Source organism: Phalacrocorax carbo, chromosome 2 (genome assembly GCF_963921805.1).
Source record: "Phalacrocorax carbo chromosome 2, bPhaCar2.1, whole genome shotgun sequence".
NCBI lineage: Eukaryota > Metazoa > Chordata > Aves > Suliformes > Phalacrocoracidae > Phalacrocorax > Phalacrocorax carbo.
In genome coordinates this window covers 99,395,484-99,420,754 of record NC_087514.1, presented here as the reverse complement: position 1 = coordinate 99,420,754, position 25,271 = coordinate 99,395,484, and the positions used below count along the sequence as shown (strand labels likewise).

General features: G+C 43.1%; 1 protein-coding gene and 1 pseudogene across 1 annotated transcript; both read left to right on the top strand.

The window, feature by feature from the left end:
• The first annotated feature begins 879 nt into the window (after window positions 1-879).
• On the top strand, window positions 880-15,234 carry CD83 (CD83 molecule). Its single transcript, XM_064441736.1, has 5 exons — window positions 880-1,037; window positions 1,165-1,295; window positions 11,171-11,387; window positions 11,501-11,604; window positions 13,428-15,234. Exons 1-5 carry the CDS (start codon window positions 977-979, stop codon window positions 13,584-13,586), a joined length of 672 nt encoding a protein of 223 aa, XP_064297806.1. The 5' UTR covers window positions 880-976; the 3' UTR covers window positions 13,587-15,234.
• Window positions 15,235-21,467: 6,233 nt separating this feature from the next.
• On the top strand, window positions 21,468-22,365 carry LOC135311783 (uncharacterized; annotated as a pseudogene).
• Window positions 22,366-25,271: the final 2,906 nt, after the last annotated feature.

The following is a 25,271-nucleotide window of genomic DNA, read 5'->3' as shown; positions in this document are numbered from 1 at the left end:
CAGAACTGTTTTCTAAAAATAATATGTCAGCAACTTTCTGAGTTTCATGATTTGTAAATGCTTCTGTGATCAGCCTCAGACTTCCTCAAAAATTCTCCAGGGGGGAACAGCTCTTACAGATCACAAGGAAAGGACTTTTTTTTTTTCCCTCTCTCTCCTTTTCCAGATATCTGGAGGGGATGTCCAAATGATCCCTCTTCTAGGAGCTCACTTTATTCTTTTTTCATGAGGAAATTTTTCAGCACATGATGTGGTAGAATTATATCACTCCAGGTGCCCCTGCTTGTCTTGAAAATGCCAAAATACACTAAGAGGTGCTGCTTCTACATCATGAGCGCCTACGTGGGGAGTTACAGATGCAACACTACAGAAATATAGTTTGTATTGCTCAGCAATGCTGTAAATTCCTGCTTATCCTTTAGACCCAAGTCACAGTGTCCTTGTGGTGTTATGACCTGAGAGCTTAAATGTGGTTTCAGAAATGTCGCTTCATATGTCCAACATTTGCACAGGCACTGTTCTGTTCGAACTGCAGAGAGAAGGTTGAGAGGGGATTTTGGGATTCTGAAAAACCCTTTCCCCTGCATTTTGTCACTCAAAAGAGAGATTCTTTCAGTGTTGATTTTGATGCCCTTCATGCTGACCCACAGTGCCCCATGGTAAACCTTATTTCTGTTCAGATCGACACACAGGGGAAAAAAAAAAGAAAAAAAAAAAAAAAAAGAGGTGAAGAGCTACCAGTGCAGGCAGTTGCAGAAATGGGAGTGACCTAAAAAATTTAATGGGAGGAGCACTGGCTCCTACACGTAGGGATTTTCCCTGTGACGCGGAACTTAAAGATAAGCTATCTGGGGGATTCCCCAGCCTACCTCCAGAAATATCACTCTAGAAGCAGTAGCAGTTTCATTCTGCTCTCTCAGTCTGTCCTGTGAAGAGGCACGCCGTTGCTGCTCTGTGATTTGAAGCAGCAAAAGCCATGACTTCAGTATGCAGTCTATGTAGAGCAGTCTATGCACTGCTTATCATCCTGTGCAATGGTAAGTGGGGAGCCTTGCCTTTTCATTCTGGTCTTTCACGTTTATTTTGTGGGGATATGTTTTGGGAAGTCAGGGAGGATTATATAGGCAAGCTCTTTTAAAGATGATGTGTACCTGTGCTTTGCAGTTTGGTGCTTGATCAGTGGAGTTTCTGTGGCAGTCCCAGATGTTGCTGTGAGATGTGCTGAAGAAGTGCTGCTGCCCTGTAAAGTTCTTCGGGACTCCTCAATCACCTACCAGACAGCATCTTGGTATAAGGTAAGAAAAAAGCCCAAGTTCCTTGAGCAGTCTGCACTGCTTTCTTACCTGATACTGACTTGTCTTGTATAAAATGGGTTATTTTATGAAGAGGCATCCACCTCTCACTGCAGCAGAGATAAGGGAAAAATGAAACCATCTAGCTGATCATGGAGAACAGGCATTTTCCATGTCATTGTAGACAGACAATTTAAGCGTGATCCTTGAATTGCTTTTGGTCCGCTTTTTGACTAGTGGAGGTGGGCATGAGGGCAGGGTATGCAGAAGGCTGATGGAGGGCTAGAAATTCTGAGTTATCTCTTTGCAGTCACAAAGTAAAAGTCTAATCTTGGCTGCCCTGGTTCAGAATTCCCATCTCCAAAGCAAGAGAGCCCTGCTGACCACCTGTTTGCAGGAGGGCTACAAGGATCAATGGGCTAATGGGCAGGAAGTCCTGTTCAACGCTTTCAAGATGAAATTTCTCATAGAAAGAGAGGCAGAGCTGCACAGTGGTTGAAGAAGTAGCTGTTGACTTGCTGTATGGCACTGTGTATTCATCTCAGTGCATAGTTCCAGCTTACGGTGTTAGCCTAATTAAGAGGAAAAAAAGGAAGGTTTTGTTCTCCCCCATTCCTCACTCCCAGACATGCAGTCCTGCTGCTTACCATGAGTCAGTCCTGGTGGTCCTCTGGTTACCTGTTAAGTCAGCTCGCTCTTGCTTGTCATAATAGTGGAAAATCAATCTGCAAGCAAAGATTTTATAGGTTACAGAGTTTAATTACTTTCCTATGTGATGGGAGAGCAGTGGATGGGAAGGGAAAAACCCCTTATTTTTGGTGGGCAAAACCTGTTAATTTATCTCTGCCCAAACATAAAGCCACAGCCTTGGCTTCCCCAGCAGTTTGGTCAGATACAGTTTTAAAATTATCCCCTACAGGAAACCAGCAAACAATGGTATTAGATAGGGCTTCTGTGCAATGCATCTGAGTTTCACTGCTGGTACGACAATGAGCATCTGCCTACTGACTAGATGACAACTGCAACCCAAAGGTACTTAACTGTGAAAGAGCCATTTCAAACCTGGCTACCAGCCCATCAGCAAGTGCAGCATCTATAGTCTCCTTTTTTTTTTCCAAAATACTGAACTAAGTGCAGGGGGAAGACAGAGAGGAAAGAATAATGCATTTGGTTGAACATTACTGTGGGAGCTGGGATAGGTGTCAGCTTACCTTTTTTTGCTTTCTGCTTCAAAAGCTGGATAAGGACATGTGTTTTCCATACAGACACATGCTAATTATTTAAGGTCCCATATTTCCCACAGAATCTAGGCAGGGCAGGGAGCTCATTGCAGGCAGACCATGCAGTCTGGTGGACCTGGAGGAGTTGCACAGAGTGGTATGGGGTGGGGGAGGAATAAACAGAGAGGTTGACTGGATCCCTGAAAATTCTCCCCCAAACCAGTGTTGGAACTCAACAAAAAATGAAAAGAGTTTCAGCATGCTAAAGTGTGGGGATCCTCCAGAAGCATGTCCTTCTGAGTTCAGTGGCAGCTGGGAGGGCCAGGCAGCAAACAGGAGCCAAAAGCCATTGCCCTGATGAAACAGCATAAGGAAGCCCTGTAGACCCAATTCTGTGTTGTTTCTTGCTCTTTACAGTTCCACTTGGGCACAGAACAACTGCATATGCAGGGGAGGGTGATATTTGATGATGCCTTTTGTGTGTGTCTCACAGCACTAATGCTGCTTCCCTTTGCGGCAGTCAGGCTGTTACAGTCCAGACTGCCACTGCACCTCCTCTGCCCTGTCCAGCCGATCTCCTTTCCCTCCATGGTCCCCTTGCTCTTCCTACTTTACCCATTTCACTCAGGAAAAGACTGGTTTTCCAGTGCCCAGCATGACAGGACCTCATGCATTTTTTTCTCTGCTGGCACTGACAAAACTACAAGAAGTAACAAAGTCTAGCTATCTCCAGCTCTTGCCACCATCCTCAGGGGCTGATGGCACCAACCATGGTACTGCAGTCTTCTGGTTACTCATCCCAGGAGAGAGGTGGGAAGTGGGGACCCACAGGTCCCACTCCTGGTGACGCTAACCCAAGCCACTGCTGCAGCCATATTAGGAAAAGCACATAACCAAAGCACATAAAAAGCCTGAGTTTTGTCAGGAAAAAGTAATTTAGACTCAATGTTTTGTGCTGAAGAAGCAATATGTCTTCTATTTGTGGGGCTAGCTAAATAAGCAGCAGCTTGAAGCTTCCTCTCCTCTCCTCTCCTCTCCTCTCCTCTCCTCTCCTCTCCTCTCCTCTCCTCTCCTCTCCTCTCCTCTCCTCTCCTCTCCTCTCCTCTCCTCTCCTCTCCTCTCCTCTCCTCTCCTCTCCTCTCCTCTCCCTCTCCATCTCCCCTCTCCCTCTCTCCTCTCCCTCTCCCCTCTCCCTCTCCCCTCCCTCAGCTGTGTGCTGTTGTCCCACACAACACTGCAAAAGGAGGGTGGGGGAATGGCAGAGTGTGACTGGACTACCCAACATAGAGAATTAGTCTGTTATTTAAAAAACAGCTACTGAAGGAGTAATCAATAAACACCACGTATACCCCCAAATGGCTAATTAAAAGGTAATTCCAACAAATGGTATGAAATTTTAGACGGTAAACCTCAAGCAGCTGTTAGGCTACATCTTTTGTATGAGGCCACTTTGAACTGTGCAGTAAATGCAAGCAATTAACCTTTGCTTCTGCTGCTTTAAAAAAATGATGGCGACAGCGTTACGGTGCTGCACATGCAGCTGGTTGTGCAGGGTGAACGCTCGGCAAACAACCCCCTCCTTCCTACTGGCACCTCTGCATGCTCTGACCAATTAAGGGGTGCTTTTAAATTGCTTGCTATGATCTGCCTAAAAAAAAAAGGATGCTATTTAAATTACTTGCTTTTTTAGTTTTTAATGAAGGAATAATTGTTTAAAGCAGTTAATATTCTGGTGTCAAAATTCAAATGGATGTTAAAAGGAAGGATTGCATTCAACAGTTCCTTCACTTTTGCTAATGTGTCGTACTGCAAAAAGGCGTGCATGTGTTTAACCTGTCATGCACCCAGTATCCTTGGAGCTAATTAGGTTATTTGCATGCACAAAGTCATACGTGTAAGTGGTTCTGTGCAGAATCAAGACCACAGTCAGCTCAGACAAAATGATTTTAACTCAGAAATACTTGAAGTAGGCAGGCCTAGCACACTGAGGAGAAGGTAGAGCACCAAGTCCTCTTCCAGCCTGGTGCAGCTCTCATCCCATTCGCTATGTGGCCATGAGAAAATTAGGGAGAAGTTTTCATAATGATGGTCCCCTTTAAAGGAGGTCCATTTTTAAGAATGCTGGGCAACCTACATGCCATAAAACCATATATGAGCAGTGTGGAAGTTTGCCAGCTGAGAACAGAAAACTGACTTCTTTTTGCATAAGCACCCAAGCACTGGGAATTGTGTATAGAAATATTGGTTTGGATCTCTATGGCCCACCTACGAAACAAGAACCTAGGTGATGAAACTTTACTTACCTTTCTGCCTCATAGGGCTATTGAAAACTGAACAGTTTCCCTTTGTGTAGTACATTGAAAATGAGAACCACTTCATAAAACCTCATAATTATCACTTTATATCCAGTTTGAAAACCAAGTTTAAACACACACAAATTAAGTCCCAGTGGATATTTTTCTATTTTGTTCATGTGATAGCCAGAAAAGTCTTAATCTAAAACAAATCTTGAGGAAGGGGAAAGAAGGCTGTACTTCAGTGGAGAGAAGTCTGTTAACTTTATAACACTTCCCTGAAAGATATAAAATTGTGGCAGAATTAGAGGGGGAAGTCATATTACAAAATAAGAAGAAACGTTTTAGACATTTAATATTAATCACACCTTCCTTCAAATGAAGTTACTTTTGCTAAATATGCATAGCTGTTATCTATTAGCATAGGTAAATAGTTGCCTAATTCCTAACAAACCTGAAGAAATGCAGCCAAATGCTCCTCAGACATCTATTCAGCTCCAAGTAGCTCCAACACATTGCTCATTTAGACAGGAAGGGAGCGGTGGAAATGATTACATGACCAAAACAATTCTTTTGCCTGACATGGGCTAGTGCTGGATGCCCTTAGCTAAAAAATAAACGCAATAAAGATCCTGTGTGACTGAGTCAGAGGGCTTTTCCAGCTGGCTTATGTGTCACAAGCAGTTCCTTTGCTGTTGTTTTGGGATTCGTTTTGGTTTTCCTTTCTTTCTTTTTTGTTTCTCCTCTAAAGCACAGTCACAGTTCACTCACATGTGCCCACAATTTATGTCTGTTTTTTTCAAATTTAACATTGGTGTCTCTACATGACACTGTATAGGAACCATATGGATACACCTTCAGCACTAATCAAATATGGAAGTGTTTTTGTGCTGAAAAATACACCTATTAAGTGGTTTCAGCTCAGTTGTGATTCATTATACATTGGCTGTTGGGCATTGCCAGAATTTTAGATATTTTGCTTCAGAAAATAAATTCCTCCTGCCTGTATATAGTTTAAAATCTATTTAGCAGTCTGAAACTTCAACTTGGCCATTATTCCTGGTATAATTTTAAACAAACCATTTTTACAATCATCCTGCCCTCAGAAGAAAACAATGTTAATACATTCCATCTTTAAACTGACATCAGTTTTGGACCTGAACCATTTTGTTTTAAACAAAAATTTACTTTTATGGGGAAAGTGGAACATATTGGCACTTCAGTTTACCTGGGAGCCAACGTACCACCTCAGTTTGGGAAAAGTTTGATGAGAAAAGGTATTCAATGAGTGCAGAGAACATGATTTAACTTAACAACTGCTTGCTTTTGCATGTACATGATAAAATTAAGTTTTAATTGATTAGTTCGGTGTAAGTAATATAGCATGTGTGAATTGCCTTTGTTTAGTGGCACTGTCATGTAATGCTGTAGTGGTTTTCAAAACTGCAGCTAAAACTCAGCCAGCTGGAACTGAGAAAAGTGTTCCTTCTCCTTCTTCCACCTTGTTTTTAGTTCTCTAAAAAAGAAATATTTGCTGAAGAGCACTTCAGTTTTAGAGGCCTAATTATTCTACCTATTTCTCATAATTCATCTAGTCAGAGAACAGAAATGTGTCAGCTCAGCAGTATTTTCAGTCAAACCTATCCCATTTTAAAATCCACTGTACCACCACCAAAAAGCTCTGGGCTAGGAGAAGCGTAACAGGACTCATTTGACTAAAGAATATATGTGGGAAAATCACAATCAATCGCAACTTTAGACCAAGTGTTTCCAAGGTTTTGGGAACTAGAATGACTTTCCATGAAACTCACTAAAATAAGACAACTAGAGCTGTTACTCAGGGCTGTGTCCAGCTGGGTTTTGAGTATCTCCAAGGATGGAAGCTCCCTACCCTCTCTGGGCAGCCCATTCCAGCATTCAACCACCCCAACAGTAAAAAAGTTTTTTCTTATGTTTAAATGGAATTTCCTGACTTTCAGTTTGTGCCCATTGCCTATTGTCTCACCTCTGGAGGCCACTGAGAAAAGTGTGGCTTCAGCTTCTTTATCCCCCTGGCAATCAGGTACATATCGACAAGATGCCCCTGAGCCTTGTCTCATCTAGGGTGAACAGTCCCAGCTCTTTCAGCCTCTCCTCATATGTGAGATGCTCCAAATCTTTAATCATTTTTGTGGCCCTTTGCTGGACTGTCTCCAGTAAGTCCATGTCTCTCGTACTGGGGAGCCCAGCACTGGACCCAGCGCTGCAGGTGTGTCTCACCAGGGATGAGCCGAGGGGAAGAGTCACCTCCTTCCATCTGTTGGAGATGCTCTACCTTCTTTGCTGCAAAGGCTCATCGCTGGCTCATGGTCAACTTAATGTGCACCAGGGCCATCCCAGCAGGTTGGTTCCAGCCTGTCCTGGTGCCTGGGGTTATTCCTCCCCAGGGGCAGGACTTGCCATTTTCATTTGCTGAACTTTATGAGGTTCCTCTCAGTCCACGTCCTCAGCCTGTTTGAGGTCCCTCAGGATGGCAGCACATCCCTCTGGCGTATCAGCCACTCCTCCCAGCTTTGTAACACCTACAAACTTGCTAAGCATGTGCTCTGTCCCAGTGTCCAGGTCATTCATGAAGGTGTTGGAAGTATCAGCCCCTGGGGGTAGCATTTCCTCTCATTGCTGTGGAGGTGATGGAAAACAACGGACTTAGCCCCACAGCTGTTTTCTGAAAAAGCCTGTCACAGACACTGCTGCTGGCCAATGTATATGTGACAATAAACATAAACTCACATTTCTTTTCTTTTTAAAATTTTGTAATGGATAGTTTTATGCAGATAGGTGGAATGATGCTGCCAACCTGCAGGTCCCTGTTGCCCAGCAAAATTCTTGCTTCAATAACCCCCAGCAGCCAGCATGGCAATGATACCTTTTTTATGCAAATAGATTCAGTAGCATTTCTACCGGTCCCCACACAAGTCATGATTTGCCTTCTGAATTTTGGTAAAGCCATTAACAGCAAACATGGGAGCAGGAAAAGACCACCTCCCTTTTTTCCTGCCTTTGGAGGTGGGGAGCAGGGGGAGCTGGCATGCTGCACCTTGCTTGCCAGCGAGGTGGAAAGGAAATGAAATGCAAATGAAATGTGTGCAGAAAATATTTTGTTGCTGATTAAAGAAGAGGATGGTCCCTACACAAGTGAATAGCTGCCACTGACAGCACTCACTTCGATCCCTCTAAGCTTGTGTGGAATTAATTAGGTAAACCCCCTAGCATTTACCTTGGGCTGTGGTATCACCTGGAGGAGACTTGGTATGAATTAGTGCTGGGTTATCATAGGAGCTTGGGCTATGAAATGATTGTCTAATGAGAGTCTGCCAAGTAATTCACAGGAGGTGGCAAACAAAGTGACATTTTCGTAATTTTAATTAGGTTTGAGGGGAAAAAAGGTTAGCTTGAATAGAGCAAGAGGCAGAAGGATGACCTTACTGAACTGATAAACATGGACTTACTTTTACACAGCTGGAGTATGGGGACTCACTCTGCAAATTTGCTCAGATGTTTCCTTGCTACTTAGAGAATTTAAAAAGAGAGGAGTTGATGTTTTTATGATAAGATAATAGGAGATAAGATTGCAGTGGAAAAAGGCTTGGTTCAGGCATCAGAGAAAGGGTTGCTGTGACCTCTGAGCAGGAATGGATGCGCTGAGTGTAGAGGCTGGAAAAATGCCACCAGATGTCTCTGTAGCCTAAAAAATGTAGGGAGGCTGCTGGGCACACCAGCACCACCACAGACTGCCTTGCCTGCCTTTGCTCTTCAGTAAAGGGGAGACTTAATGGGGAAAAAGAGGCATGCAAACCCCAAATTAAACCCACACATATGAACCATTCCTCCTCTTCCCCAAATGCGAAGGTTCATGACCCCCATCCAGATCGGGCCTGGTTTCTTCCCAAGCAGAGGAGCCAGATTAGGGCACAAAGTAACTTTTTCTTCTCTTTTGGGGAAAGGCTGTTTGTGCAGCTTCATGGAGAACAGGTCTGTGCAAAGCAAAGTTCTGACTTGCTTGTGTCCAGAGTCACCTTCACTGTACTTGTGACAGCAACAGAGCACCTTGAAAAGCTTTGGAGACAACAGTCAATCCTATCCCTCATCATCCCTGTAAAATAGGGAAGTTAAATAATTTACCAGAAATCTCACCAGGAATAAACGCATGATCAGGCGTAGGATACATGGACTTAATTTACTTCTCTCTTCTATTAGCAGTGGTGATTACAATTGCATACAAAAAGATCAAAGTGTTTTCTGATTCCCAGGTCTCAGCCACAAGAATCACAGCACCATTATTTATGCTAGCAGTGAATTAAAGAAAAAAAGAAAAAAACAAAAGTAATTTTCTGTGCATAGCTCAGACCTCCTATGTGCATTTTAGGGCATGAGAAGGGCAGCCAGGCTGGTTCTTTTTATTGCCCTGTGGGCAGTTTTAAATTTCACTGAGGAAGGGGGTGGTAAGGGAAGAGAGAGTGGCAAAAATTAGATCAGAGGGAGGTCAACTCTATCCACTTAACTGCTATTGACCCTCTTGTAACCAGAGCTGAGCCCAGCCTGGGTATCGGAATTCCTCTGGCCACATCTCTGACAATGTGCAAGGCCTGAAAATATCTAAATCCCTGTAGCACAGTGAAGTCGCTACAGCCTGATGAACCACCATACATACTGCTTGTTTCATAGCTGCTTGGGGCTCAGCGTAATAAGAAAGAGAAGCTGGGGTAAATTTACTGGGGGATTAAGAGGAAGAAGGTACTTTCTTCCCTATTTCGGGGTAAAGTGTGGAAAACCCCAGGGAATTACTGCTCTGTGTTTCAGTTGATGCACTAAAAAAACCCAAACCTTTCTGAGAAAGGATCTTTACAATTACGAAAATCTTGTGCTTTAGTCTGATTCCCCAGCTCCTGGAAAGTTCCCCAACCTGCAGCTTGTTTTACACCATTTTAGGGCTGCAAAAGCAGCAACGTATAATGGAGCGTCAGGGCCGTATTTCTCTCTAGACTCTTGAGTACACTTTCTTAATGCAAATTCATGAAAGGGAAACCAGATACTCCTATCCCCAGTATGAGAAAATTGTGTTAATTTTAATAACTTAGAGTGTAACTGTTATACCCTGATGCAGTAGCTATACTGATAGAATGTAAGCACCAACGTGCAACCCAAAAATATGTCCATTAAAATAAAATAATAAAAAAGCCTTAGCTTGCATTAGTTATAGGTTTGGCTGAAAAGCTGAGCCTTGGACTGTATGAGGTGGCTCTGGCTCTGCTGGTCCACAGAAAGACTGAATTCATTACTCGGGAAACCTTCATGGAGGGCATGTTGCCTTGAAGCCCAGGGAGCAACGTCAATGAATAAGAATGGACACAGGCTAATTCAAACCCTTCTCCCATCTTTCAAATCAAGTTAGCGATTTCTCTCTTCTTTGTGGTTCCCAGCCAATTGTCATTTTCAGTGCATCCTATCGCCCCGCAGTACAAACTGTTCTGGGAATATACTTCATTCCTCCAGCAGCCTCTCAGCGATGCCAAGGAATGTAGCTCTTCTGGTTACAATTAAGAAATTCAACACAGAAATGCTCCCCAAGTGCACCAGAACCTGCTTCTGACCTTCACGCAACCGAATCTGAAGGAATCAAAGCAATTTTTTGTTCTTTGGTTCCAATAAAGAGTGGAGCGGAGGGGGGAAAAACCCCATTCCTCCAGAGAGGCACTGTGTTTTCAGCGGTCAGCTGCACAGAAACTGACACAGGGAAATGCAGTTTCCAGGGCTGTATTCCCACAAGGAGCTCTGGCTGCGGGATCGCTGGGAGGATGCCAGCCTGTGCTGGCAAAGCCGGTGTGCTGTGGTGTGTCTGCTGGGTAGGCAGGTTTAATTCCCACCACTGCATGGCAGAAAGTGTGCTGGCAGGGCTAACGCAGGCAGCAGTGGAGCTTGCCTGCCTGCTGCCGCACTCTCCTGGGGACCTCTGGTCCCCAGAGCCACCACTAAGCAGCTGGGTAGGGCTGCTTCTCGCTGCCTCAGCTCCATCCCCACGGAGCAAACTCTACCGCTGCCTTTTGTCATGATACATCTCTACCAGGATTGTGTCCAGGTGAGGCAGATTAAGAAGCTATTACAGAATAGATCTACAGTATCTGTTTATAAATATAGTGTTTATTTAAGCAAAAAAAGGAAATAATTTTTGATTGTGAGCATGAACATATTAGATGCTTTTGAGGCCCGCACCCGCCTCTCTTTAGCCTCTGCATTTTCAGTTGCAAGCTGGCTTTAAAACTCTCTTTTCCCTTAAACTCAGGATGACACTGTTGCCCAAGACAAGAAATATATTCGTGTTTTCCAGATGGCTGCAGATGGCAAAGGAAGAGCATGGAAAGTCCTTGATGTGGAATCTCATTATCCAAAAGAATTTGGGGGGTCCCTGGAGCTATCCAATGACACCTTCTTTTCACTGAGGATCAAAAACGTGACCAGCCAAAACAGCGGGACATATAAGTGCGCTGTGGGGGAAGAGACTGGAGAACACAATCTGAGCAGCACAGTCACATTGAAAGTAACAGGTACAGTAGTAACTCTTGACTGTCCCATGCTCTGCATGGCATCGCATGAAGGTAACAGTTTAAAAATATTTTACAAACACCAGAACAATGTAACGCCTTGCTTTATGTTTTAGGTTGCCCTGGAATAGAAGAGGAAAAATTTAAAAAATACAAGGCTGAGCTGTTCATGCTGACTTGCCTTGGGATTTTTTATTTGCTGCTCATCCTTTTTACCTGTGTAAGTAATTCCCTTTCTTATAAACAAACCAACCAAAACCAATAAAAAAACCCCCACTCATTTTCTTGGCTAGCACCACCTTAGCACAGCTGGTCAGAAGCGTTCATGCTTAATTTATGATCAAATCCTTTAAATACTCACACAGTATTTTTAAAGCCAGAGGAAGCTCAGGTGTACAAGGAACACAGGATGGAGTCCCAAAGAGATGAAACATTTCACTGCACCCTGATCTAACTCAAACCAGGCAGTTATTTTCCGGCACCTACTACCCATTTCTGTTTCCAGTTACTCTGAGTGCAAGCTACTCTCCAGTTTAAGCGCACATCAACAGCCCTTCTGGTTTGGCACTTGGGAATAGCATTTGCCCAAGATGGAGGCACAGGCCCCTGAAATCCTTTTCCTACCTACGGCATTGCTTTGTGTGGCAGCGTGATGGACAAGGTCAAGTTCACCTAGTTTTGCCGCAGTTTCCATACCTGTAAGTTGGTGACAGCCCCATTTCAGATGGGCGTTTTTGTGAAGCTCCGTCTTTCTTGGTAAACAGACATTTTAAGATCTTTGGAAAAGAACTTCCTTGGGTTTTTACCCGTACCCTTAATGCTGGCAGGTAGTTTTGGGAAAGGTGGGCAGAGCAGGTGTTTGGGAAGCTCAGTTCACAGAAGCAAAACTATGTTTTGTCTGCAGTAGAGGTGAAGTCACCCCCTCATGCAGAAAAAACAGGAGGTCTGTGCCCCCTGGCTTAAATGCAGCACAAGCCTCAGGTCTCAGTACAGTGCAACACCAGCTGCATTTCTAATTGAAAACAAACCAAAACCAACCCCAGCATTTTGGGAGGTCAAATTTAAATTTTGCTGCCTATTTCTTATTTGCCTTCTTGTTTTGCTCCTCAGCAGATGAATCATAACTGTTGCTTGGAGAATATCTAATTAGCTGCAGCTAAATGTAGCTTTAGATGTATCTTCAGGGAGCAATTAAATTTATGCCTGTCTCTTTTTTAGATTGACAATCCTGCCAGTAATTTGTGCCATTCAGACTAAAGTTTGACAAGATAAATCTTGTAGGAATTTGTTAGGATGAAAGTATGAAAGCAAGGATAACACTCAGAAGAGACAGATGCCCCTGTTCTGCTCTGTGTCCTGAAAGAATTTCAGAAACTGAATCTACGGAAACCTGTCCTTCCCATACGTAAAAAAAAGTCCCAGTTTTAGGGGTAGAGTTAAAATAAAGCAGAATAGTGTAGTGAAGATAACCTCTCTGGTGGAATTACATGAATCTTGCTCTTGGGTGAGGTCCAGTCTCAGATATCAACCTAGCTTTCATCAAAATTTAATATTGTCCTGATCTCACAAGTGAGCTTTGTTATTTAAAATGCTTGTTAAGTTCTTACAGGTTGCCTTGACCTCTCCTTTAGTGGAGATTGTGCCTTATCTCCACTAAACTCAACAGCGACATTAAGTTTAAGACTGGTTGGCAGGACTGGGGCTTTATTTTGACAACTTGATGAAAATATTTCAGGCACTGGCCTGTATTGAAAGCAGGTGGAAAAGCACTTGCAAAAGCATGATGCAAGGCCTGTTCATATGAAAACTTGAATTAAATATAAATTTCCTTTTGTGACTAGGGCTGTTGTCCTATAAAGCTCCTTGACTGAGGAAGAAACAGTAGCTTTCCTTTGTACTGGGTGCTTCCAGTGACACACAAATGGAAAAGGTGTAATGGCTATGGCTAGCAAGCAGAAAAAGCAAAACTTTCAAACTTTAAAAAAAATTTGCCTTTTATATGAATTCTCAGTTTTAATCTTTCCTTTCTGTTTTCTTTTTTAGACATGTCTAAGAAAAGAAAGTATGTCTCCCAATAATCAAAAAACCAGTCCAGATATGAAACACATGCTCACCCTCATCAATGTACATGAAATTACAACCCTCCGGGATTTAAACAGCAACAACACTTGCAAAAATGAGCTCACTTCAAGTTCTGTCTAAGCTGACGTTGACAGCACCGTGGGCTCATCAGTAAAAACACCACCAGCTGGATGGCCGAGTGGTACGGAGAGGAAATAAATGCTAATATATGGCCTCTTCAGAACCGCCTGAAAGTATAGATAACCTGTCAGCGATCTGCTTGCGCTGGACAAGCCTTCGAAAAGCACTGTTACGCACTACAGTAACTTTTGGGAGTTAGGCAGCTAGGAATTACCATTACAGCTACACAACGGTGTTATGATGCTGTTATGAAGTTGGCATCAACTTTGTTTCACTCTGCTGTGCAGCCCTCTTAGTCCGATCAGGAACATACCTGTGATACAAAGGCGAGGTTATAGGGAGGCCATAGCAGTGCAAAGCTGCAGGATTAAGCTCTTCACTGAACTAACAGCTCTCATCTTTCAAAAACACAATAGGTGCTGCAGTATGGAAAGATAAGTGTGTGGGGCTGTCTCTGCTCCATACGTTGAGCCTGATTCTGGTTGGACTTCCTTTACTGCAAACAGGATGTATCTTGTCATGTGATGTTCAAGTAAGCTGAAGAAGTAACCATTCTCTTCTCCTGGGTGAATCAAATCAACATTTCTTTTTAAACCTGAGAGTGACCGATGGGCTGAAATGTAAGAAGGGAGAAAATATTCTGGAAATCTTTGTGGACCAAGAGGAACTTTCTTATCTCTGCAAGAGAGGTAGGGATGCATTTGCATAATGGGTCTGTCGGTTATTTCCCAGAGGCATCTCCATAGGAATCCATAGGTCAATCCATAGGAAGTTTCAACAAAACTGTTCACCTTAAATCAACGAAAGTAAGAATGAAGCAGCCTGTGACATTAAGGACATGTAAAGATGGCTTATTTTGTGGTTTATAAACATGAAGCCAAATGTATGCAACACCCATTCAGTCAAGTTATGCAAGTGACGACCAAAGCCATGGCTTGGAAGAAATAAACCATCTGTATCTTTGGGATGAGTTAAGTCAGCCATGAGATATAGGAATGGAAGAAGGGGCATGTGAGCACCAGTTTTTGGTGCTGACAGTGTGTAGTATATACACAATATACAGGAGAGAAGCCTTGTCCTCTGGGACCAAAGAAAGCAAGATGGATTCTGGAGTCTGAAATCAAGGCATGTCCCTTATCAAGCTTCTGGTGCAGAAGGGGAAGCAAGACGAGTCTAGAGTGACTACGGGTGGTTATGCCACAACATGAGAATCTGAGCCAAAACTTGAGAATTTGCAAATGCTTAAGAACACATTCTTAAAAAAGAAAAAACCTTCAAGAATTAAACAGCAACATTAATTTTTAATGCAGTTTGGTATTCGAGGCTGTGACAAGGATGCTTTTTCTGTAATCCTTTGACTAATTGTGAAGCACTGATGGGAAGGAAAGCACTGTGCATCACTCAGTACTGCCTCTGTGAGCAGGGTAGATGTCTCCATTGGTGGAGTCCAGGGGGCTTCTGACCAGAAGAATGGTTACAAGGGATATGCAATTTACTTAAAGCATGGTAAATTAATGCCACATTTGCTTTTTTGTAATCAATTTTTACATATAAATATGTGTAACATACTTGAAATAAAAATTTGGAGGTAACCTACCATTTGTTTTTGTGTGCCACATATGGCAAATAAACCCAGAAATACTCCGTATCAATTGCATTTTATTTTACAACCAACATAATTACATCAAATAATGTAGATGCCTGATCCAGCCTCTTCTGCGGGAGAGGGCATGCATGTGTGTATAATTGATTAAGCAATGGATAATTTTATGCATTTCTAAGGAACTCAGATAATTTAAGTTTTCCTCAAAATCTCACTTTCTGTCCAGAGTGCATCCTAAAACACCTGTTCCATACTGACAGGCAAGTCATTAAGGAAAATTACAAGGGTGTTTCAGTCTACCCATGGTCACTTTTAAACCATCATGGGTGACCTGTACATTTACATGGCAATAGTACAAACTAAATGTGCATGTATAATGGCAGACCTAGGGTACATGGAGTTTTTCATTTGGCCAGAAAGGCTTAATATCTGACAGTCATATTTTTTTCTTTATTTTTAAAATTATTATTAATTTTTTTTTAGGAGAGTGGACAAGAGGAAGGAAGGGAAAATTCATTTGAAAGGGATTCATAATTAATCAGCAGCAAAGACTGAAACACTTAAAATTGTTCTTTCATACATAAATAGGATCAGATCAGATAGGACAAAATGAAAAAAGGCACTTTGTGTAAACATTTATGCCCATTATTTTTTCCCTGAGCCAAACTGTCTGCAGTACAGAAGATTGGGTCTGATGCAACAGCACTGGGAGTCAAATTTCAGGCTCAGAAGTTTCAGGCTGGTTGATTCTGGGGATTTGCTGGAGGCCCAGCTGTGCAGTAGAAGTGATCACATTCAAGGCCACTTAAATGCTTTAAAGAGTTTAGGAGTAAGCGGTGAGAGTGTCTTATGCCAAGATGCTTGACTGAATCACAGAGCTGGAGAGAAATGGGCAACATCCTGAAGTGATGAAGATGCCTGCACATCTGGGGGGTAAAGGATGTAAAGAAGCTGTTGTGACATTGTAGGACAAAACCTAACATTAGCTGGAAATATTACAAATGAGAACCTGACAAGTGAAGGAAAAAAAGCTCATATATTACAGCAACTTCAACACTAACAGGGAAAACAAACAAACAAAGAAACAAACACGTGTTGGCTGCAAATCTTAAAGAACGAGCTACACATTTTTTAACATAGCATCTCAGAAGAGGCAGTCCTTTCCTTCCTTGCAATATGGACTTATTCATATTTCAAAATCACTGCGTCAGCTTGCCTGGCATACAGGGGATGAGCACATGCACATGTTCTTTAGACTTTAACACTTCATTATTAAAGGGAATATGCTGTGTCTTGCACAATTGAGAGCTGTTCTGATTATACAGATTAATTGTTTTGTTGGAGAGAAAAATTTGTTTTATTTTCCACCACTACTCTTCTTATCAATGCCTCTAGTTTTGTAAGACAGTATAAAAGCATATGTGTATACTAGAACCATTGTTTGTAGTACTTTGTTACAATACTTTTTAGAATAAGGAATTCAGTTAATCTCAATTAATCCATGAGGTGGGAAATACCATAATCTTTGTTTTATAAATAAAAGCTAAGACATCTGGAAATCAGAAAGCTCCTGAAGAAGTCTAGGTGAGAACTGGGAAGAGATCTGAGGTTTCCTGACTCCTCTTTGGGTGCCCTAAACACAGACTCTTCTTTGTTAATATTTCTTGTGGGTTTTGAAACTTTTTCTTTGATTTTTTTTTCCTGTCACCTGCATTTTTCTATTGTTTTGTCCAAAGGTGAACCATCTGCATCCAAAGATAACAATAACCATTATACATAAAATTACCCATACAGAGCGAGTTTGTATGCCTGTGATTAAGGAATACACAGAGAAACACTACACCAGACGGAGAAATTACCCCAAAGAGAAATTGCAACAGTCATACACTAGAGCTAAATGCAGATCTAAAAGGGCAATGAGGGAAAGCTAAAGGACATAATCCACAAAATGCTGAGTGTATGAATTATAGTCCTTAGCTAAGCCTGATTTGTGTGGCTAGCACTTACACAGCAGATAACCCAGCCTGACAGTGACCTTGACAGCATTGCAACAGTAATATTTCCTGTAAAGACTGAACAGCTTTCAACCTATTTCTCCTGAGCAGGAGCTACAAGCACGCTTGTATTCAACAGCATGGACCAAAGTAATCCTCCGTATGTGCCTGTGAATGATACAAACAGAATATGGCTCTTTGGGCATGCTGAATGCTTTGCTCTCTTCTTTCTTCTGCCCTTAATGAGACTGTTTTGGAGAGCATAAAGCACATTTCCCTGGTGCACGAGTTCCCTTTCTTCCCCCTCTCAGTGCGGAGCTGAGCAGCGATGCAGTGCAGAGGGGATCTGGTTCCAAGTCCATTGAGCAACTGCAAGCATTTAGTGACCTTCTCAACCAATACATCTGCCCCTTGGGATCTGCATTGATTTTCCTCATCTCTGTATGCGAAGACAATTCTGTAACACTATGATACAGCTATATAGTTAAAGGTAAATTGGAAGTGCTTTCCCCATACCTCCTTTTTAAGTAAATATCAACAAAACTCCTAATTCTTAGTCATTTGTGGAACAAACTGCTGGAGAGATTAAAGAGTTACAAGTAAATACAATACCAACCTTTTTGGTTGATGGTCTGTTCTCTTTCCACTTTGCTGCCAAGACCTGTGTTTGCAGTACTCTGCTTTTTGCTGACTACAGCTGATATTACTTCTGCATAAAGCTGCAAGAAGAGTGCTGTTAACTCTCCAGAGCAGTGATGTAAATCCTGAAAAATCCACCAAGGGAATGGGTGGTGGCAAGACTGACATGGGTCACCGCAAGGAGCAGTGGGTCCTTTGAAGGCTTCATTTTAAGTCCAAACCATACAAGTCTTCTGACCTTTTGATGTAAAAGCTTACTTTGTCCCTGTGGCTGAGTTACAAGCAAGTACATCTGTTATGCTGCAAATGGGCAGCCTGGGTTGATTTTAAGCGTTTGCTCTGTTACAAGACAGATGCACAGACAGTGGGAAAAAAAAAAAAAAAAAACAAAAAACCCCAAAACACCCACACAAACCAAATCCCCCAAACCCTACCAAAACTAAAAAAAACCAACCCCAAGGACAGATTGAAGGTAAGGGGCAACAACTAAGAGAAGAGACAGGTCCTAAGGGAAACACGGATTCCACAAGCCCTGTGCAGACATGGCCATTGCTTTCTGCAGAGTCTTTCAGTTGCTTCTGTGAAGGGAATAAGAACAGCCTGTAGTGGTTGGGCTTTTTTTGTTTGGTAGTTTTTAAAAACATTTGCACTCTGTGCCTCAGTTTCCCTATCTATAAATGAAAGCAAGACAGTTCAAGTGTTGTCTTGTGTGAGAAGTAGGAAAAGTGGCAATATTTACACCTTTTTGCCTACCTGGATCTGAAAGGAATTTTTTGCCCAAGTTGTCCTTCAGGGGAGAGGAACCCTGAACTGTTGGACATGAACGTTAAGGGAAAAAGGCCCAGCTGACAAGAGAAATTGCATTAGTAGGAATTGGTAAGAAGAACAATACAGGAGTCTCTGCAAATGCTGGGGTCTAGACCAAGCACCTGTAACACAAAAGTGTGACTGTTTCCACCCACTCCCTTTTGCTATTTTCATCCCATCTGAATTCCAGCTCTGCCAATTCACTCTCACATCTGTTCTCAGACTTGGTATCAACACCAATTTAATCACATTCCTTCCATCTACTGAGCTGGAAGTGTAGGGTTATGTACAAGCCAGGAGAAATTAACCCCTTCCCTTCATTAGCACAAGCTAGCACACCTCTCTTGCGATGGGGCTGCTGACATTCAGGTGGGCAGCCAAGCTGATGGGGCTGTCTCAGCTCCCCAAATGGAGAGCGTGCGGAGCTCATTACTGCTGAAATAACCTTGCAGGTATGTACTGAGCACAAGAGGTCAGGAAGGCCAGTGGCATCTGGGGCTATGTGAACAGGAACACCGTCAGCAGATCAAGTAGATCCCCTCACTTAGCACTCCCTAAAGACTCCCTTGTCCAGTCTGGGCCCCCAAAACTGCCCCCAAGGCAGTCAGGGCTGGAGTGCTTGCCCTGTGAGGAGAGGCTAAAGGACTGGGGCTTGTTCAGCCTGGAGAGGAGGTGGGTTTGGGGAGACCTAAAAGCAGTCCCCCCAGTACCTATGAGGAGGCTATCAAGAAGACAGAGCAAGGCTCTTCAGAGTGATGCATAGTGGGAAGATGAAAGGCAACGAGCATAAGCTGATACATGAGTAATTCAGAAGGGAATAACGTTTTCCCCATGAGGACAGTCGAGCAGTGGAACAGGTTGCTCACAGAGTCTGAGCAGTCTCCATCCTTGAAGGTTTTCAGGACCTAACTGGATAAAGCCCTAAGCAACCTGGTCTGATCCCCTTTGAGCAGGGGGTTGGACTACAGACTTCCTGAGGTCCCCTCCCACCTCAGTTATCCTGTGAATCTACACTCCTCCTGGCCAGAGAAGAATTATTTATCACTGCTTTTCAAGATGTCCATCACAGTATGAAAGGACCATTCCAAGACATCTGCCCTCTGCCAGTAATGAGCAGAGGTATCTCACACAAACTCTGTAGACTACAGTATGCAAAATAGCTGTGGGATAGAAGAAAACCAAACAATGGACAATTTTGTGCCTCAAAAGTGGACAACTGGTCCTTGTCCATTGGCTAAAAGCTAATAACAATGCAGGCAGAAAATGAAGTACTTTTTACAACAAACTTGATTTTTTAAACTTTACTTCTTCACTCAAGGACAAATGCACAAGGATACATGGAGTACTGTCAAAGACTCTTCTCTGTGTTCTGGCTTTTCTCAATATGAAATACATTGCCTGGTGGCCTTGCAGAAATTCATAGTCTCCAACACATCTGCACTTGAATTTTGGAACTGTTCATAATATGTGACATTTAATAAAGGCAATTTTTGTCTGCATCCCATCCCTGGATATCAGAACTATATAACAGCAATGGGCAAGTGACTGCACGCGCACACACTGGCTTATGCAGCCAAACATATGGTCTCATCATTTTCGGGTCTGTGCAGCACTCAGTCATGCTAGGTTTTACATGTGGATAATAAATTAATAAATAAATTATTCCAAACCTGTGCCCTGGTGTGGTGAATGAGCCAGCCTCCTGTTTTCAAGGCAGAGATGTTTCTCACACTGGGTTGCTCTAGGCAACCTTTGTCCTTGCAGACATCAGGGCTTGGGAACTGCTGCCTGCTGGGGAAGTTCAGTGGGAGGGTCACTGCTTGTGGAGGTGCAACCAACCCACTCTCCTGGATGGGAGAGATGTCTCCCCTTTCTCTGTACTGTGTCTCACAGCTCCCATCCTTGGGCTTGCAACTGTGCTGTTAACTTGCTAAAATTACGATGCCAGATCTGGTGCTGGGACCTTTCTGCTGGGCTGCAAGACACTAGTCCTGAGGATACGTCCTTCAGCTAAGGCCCTCTAGACATCCATTTTGTAGGACCTAAGTTACTGAGGAACTCAGTCTTACTTTCTAGGGATAGTAGTTGGAAGCCTGTGTTAAGGACTGAGGATGAGGAAAAGGCTGAAGTACTTAACACTTTCTTTGCCTCAGCCTTTAACAGTCAGACCAGTTATCCCCAGGGTATTCAGCCTCCTGAGCTGGAAGGCAGGGACGAGGAGCAGAATAAAACCCCATAATCCAGGAGGAAGCAGTTTACAACGTGCTGCTCCACCTGAACACTCACAAGTCTATGGGGCCAGATGGGACCCACCTGAGAGTACTGAGGGAGCTGGCAGAGGAGCTTGCCAAGCCACTCTCCATCATTTATCAGCAGTCCTGGTTAACAGGGGAGGTCCCAGGTGACTGGAGGCTTGCTGATGTGATGCCCATTTATAAAAAGGGATGGAAGGAGGATCTGGGAAACTACAGGCCAGTCAGCCTGACCTCAGTACTGGGGAAGGTTATGGAGTGGTTCATCTTGAGTGGCCTCACCAGGCATGTGTAGGACAACCAGGTGATCAGGCCCAGTCACCATGGGGTCGTGAAAGGCAGGTCCTGCCTGACCAACCTGATCTTCTATGACAGGGTGACCCACCTGGTGGATAAGGGAAAGGCTGTGGATGTTGTCTACCTGGACTTTAGTAAAGCCTTTGGTACTGTCTCCCACAGCATCCTCCTAGAGAAGCTGGCTGCTCATCGCTTGGACTGGTGTACTCTTTGTTGGGTAAAAAACTGGCTGGATGGCCAAGTCCAGAGAGTTGTGGTGAATGGAGCTAAATGCAGTTGGTGGTCAGTCATGAGTGGGGTCCCCCAGGGCTCAGTATTCAGGCCAGTCTTGTTTAATATCTTTATCAATGTTCTGGATGAGGAGTTTGAGTGCACCATCACTAAGTTTGCAGATGACACCACATTGTGCAGGAGTGTTGATCTGCTTGAGGGTAGGAAGGCTCTACAGAGGGACCTAGACAGGCTGGATCAAAGGGCTGAAGTCAATTGTATGAGGCTTAACAAGGCCAAGTGCCAGGTTCTGCACTTTGGTCACAACAACTCCATGCAACGCTACAGGCTTGGGGAAGAGTGGCTGGAAAGCTGCCTGGCAGAGAATGACATGGGGGTGCTGTTTGACAGCCGGCTGAACGTGAGTCAGCAGTGTGCCCAGGTGGCCAAGAAGGCCAACAGCATCCTGGCTTGTATCAGGAATAGTGTGGCCAGAAGGAGTAGGGAAGTGATTGTCCCCCAGTACTCGGCACTGCTGAGGCCACACCTCGAATACTGTGTTCAGTTTTGGGCCCCTCACGACAAGAAAACATCAAATTGCTAGAGCCTGTCCAGAGAAGGGCAATGAAGCTGGTGAAGGGTCTGGAGAGCAGGTCTTATGAGGAGCAGATGAGGGAGGTGGGGTTGTTTAGTTTGGAGAAGAGGAGGCTGAGGGAGACCTTATCACTCTCTACAACTACCTGAAAGAAGGTTGCAGTGAGGTGGGTGTTGGTCTCTTCTCTCAAGTTACTAGTGATAGGATGAGAAGAAATGGCCTCAAGCTGCATCAGGGGAGGTTTAGATTGGATATCAGGAAAATTTTCTTCATTGAAAGAGTGGTCAGGCATTGGAATAGGCTGCCCAGAGAGGTGGTGGAGTCGCCAACCCTGGAGGTATTTAAAAGATGTGTAGACGTGGCACTTGAGGTCATGGTTTAGAAAGCATGGTAGCATTGGGTAAACAGTTGGACTTGATGACTATGAAGTGCTCCTATATTACGATAAGTGCCCAGGATAAACAGATTATCTGTGTGGGACTTCTTGGAGGCTGCTTGGTGCCCAAGAAGAAATGAGAGATTTGCATACTACAGTAGCTCTTTTGTTAAGTGCACAGAGCAGTGCATACAAGCAAATCAGGTTGCTAGGCCCTCTGTCCTACTTACTATAGAAATACAGTCAAGTGGATTAAGATCCAGGCAATTGTGACTGGCTGTACTACATTCTGCTTAAAAGAGGGACTGGTTAAAGTGCTCCTTCCTTTGGAGAAACAAAAAACTGCTCCCTCACCCTCCCCACCAAAACCCCACTCAACATTAGTAAAAAAAAAAGATAAGCAATACTCCTACAACATTTACTACAGTTCCTAAACAACAGAATTTGGCAAAGTTTGCCATGACCCTAAAATAAGAGACTCTTCCTTCAGTTCATGCTTCCTGTCACCTAAGCAGGTGTCAAATCTCCTGGGTTTGTCTTCTCACAGCTTTTTTCCATTTCACTCCATCTTAACAGCTGTAAATGTCTCTGGTAAATTGTGCTAGTACATTTCCATTAACATTAGCAACAGGGAAAAAAATGTCAACTCCGCTGACAAAAACTGTCGGTGTATGAACATTAATCTTTATATAGCATGCAGAACACGGATCTGTTCTACGTCTTCCAGTACAGCCCGTACTTTGTTTCTACTCCTTCTCATCAATAGCTTTCATGCAAAAAAGGAAAAAAAAAAAAGTAATTTAAAAAATATTTAAAATTAAAACATGCCTTAATATGTCTGTACTGCTATTCTCTCAGGCTTCACAATTCATGCTGTAGTTGGCAAACTACTACTCTTTCTGCTAGCAGCACAGGAGACAAGTGGAGTTAGTCACCCCACATTCCTAGGAAAGAGAAAATACAGCTTTGTTCCACTTCGAAGAAATACTCACAGACTTAGCATATTTACAGCTCATAACATAGAAGGAGTTAAAGCTTTTGCCCTATTAAATAGTGACACACGACTGAATGCATAGGAGGCCTACCTTGACATAAACATGATGGCATGGCAAGCGTTAAAGCTTTATATATGGTAAATTAGGGCTTTGAAAAACATCTCAGTTGGGAGCAATTTTGGAAAATTTTGGAACATGAATTACGGACTCTCCTTCTCCTCCCCACTCCAAAGCAGTCTTTGCAGATTGATCACTTTGCAGGAGGAAGAAAAAAACAAAACCAAAACCAAAAAACTATCGACACTTGACATACTCAATTCATCCATAAATGTAAACATGCCTGAACTGCAGTTGGATTTTTCTTTTACTAAAGAGCATGTGGAAGCAATTACCTGAATGTAAATGAGATAAAGAATGGATGAAATGCAAACCAAATGATGCCTTATTACTTAATATAAAGAGACTGTTCTGCGAGATCAAAGTTGTGCAGCACAAAATGTAATGGGCTTCACTGGAGAGACAGGCTTCAGAGGTTTGTTTAAAACATGGCTGCATTTTGATGAAATGCTAAGTAGACAAAACTGGGGTAAGTTTAAAGAGTTTACCAGAACCTGACCTATGATCTTCAATAACATCTTTTCTCTCCTCCCACCCTCTCCCACTCTGTGCCCTTCCCAGATGCTGCGAGGGTGGTAAGGAGAGACTTCCCAGGCTTCATCGTGGAAGGGGACAAGAGCTACTGTGTCCCAGGGTGTGAAAGGAGTGTGGCCACCAGCACCCCCTGCAGACACCAGAAAGGGCAAGAACTTCTCAGTACATTTGTTTGACACCCCCTGCTCTGGGGCCTCTCTGTGCCCCAGACATCGCTCAGTGCCCACTCGCTACCTCAGCACATATTTGTCCTGTGAATCACTAAAGATCGGAAAAGGCAGTGAGATAACTTTTCCCCAGAACAAAAGAACTGAGGTGGAGGAGAAACCTTGAGAGTAATTTCCAAATGTTTTCCTACCACAGACCATTTAAGAAAATGCCATTCCTATCAAGACCCTGCCTTGTCCTCCACCACCTTGTCCAGTGTTAGTTTTACTTCTCTATCACTTTATAGTGATTTGTATTTTTAAGAAGCTGTATGCAACAGACAAGGAGATGTTATGCTGGGAACATGGGGTAGTGGTTTCTGCAAAACTCCACAACATCTGAACTTGTCGTCTTGGCCTTGCCTTCCCTCCCATGTCCCTATGTCCCTGGGAGCTGCTGTTTACTCCTTTTGCCCAACTGTTGTTTCTGATCATGTAGATTGGGCCATCATCTTTGTCAGAAGTCTGTAGAGTATCTAGCACAATGATTGATAATGCTAGGTCCCACCATAACATAAATCAATGAGTAATAAAGTTAAATATCCAAGTCACGCTTGGAGAAAGTGACCTGACATTGGACTGTAAGCATTAATTTCTTTTTTAAAAAAGCACATTTAAATAGAAACCTTGGGTCTTGAGTCATTGAAAAGATTAAAAAATAATGCAAGTTAAAAAGAGCATGCACAGAATTAATGCTGCTTATCTCCCATAGCTTTAGCTCTTTAAAAGAAATCATATATGTTAAACTCCCAAAGAGGTATTTTCTTTTATTTTTCAATTATGTGCAATAATGGGGAGCATTTTGTGAATGAACCTGATGCTTATGCCTCCAATAAAACCCAGGATACCGTACGTCATTCATGCTTATTTAACAATGTCATAAAGAAAAAAACCCTGCATAACGAAATTATGATTGAATCAGACATTTTCCCTTCTCATCAGTGAAGAATTGTTAAGTATTGTTATTGGAAACTCATTGTTATGTATTATTTTTGCAATGGCCACAGCGTTCAAAGCAGCTTAGAGAGCAAATATAAAACACACTTGCCACCTCAGAGAA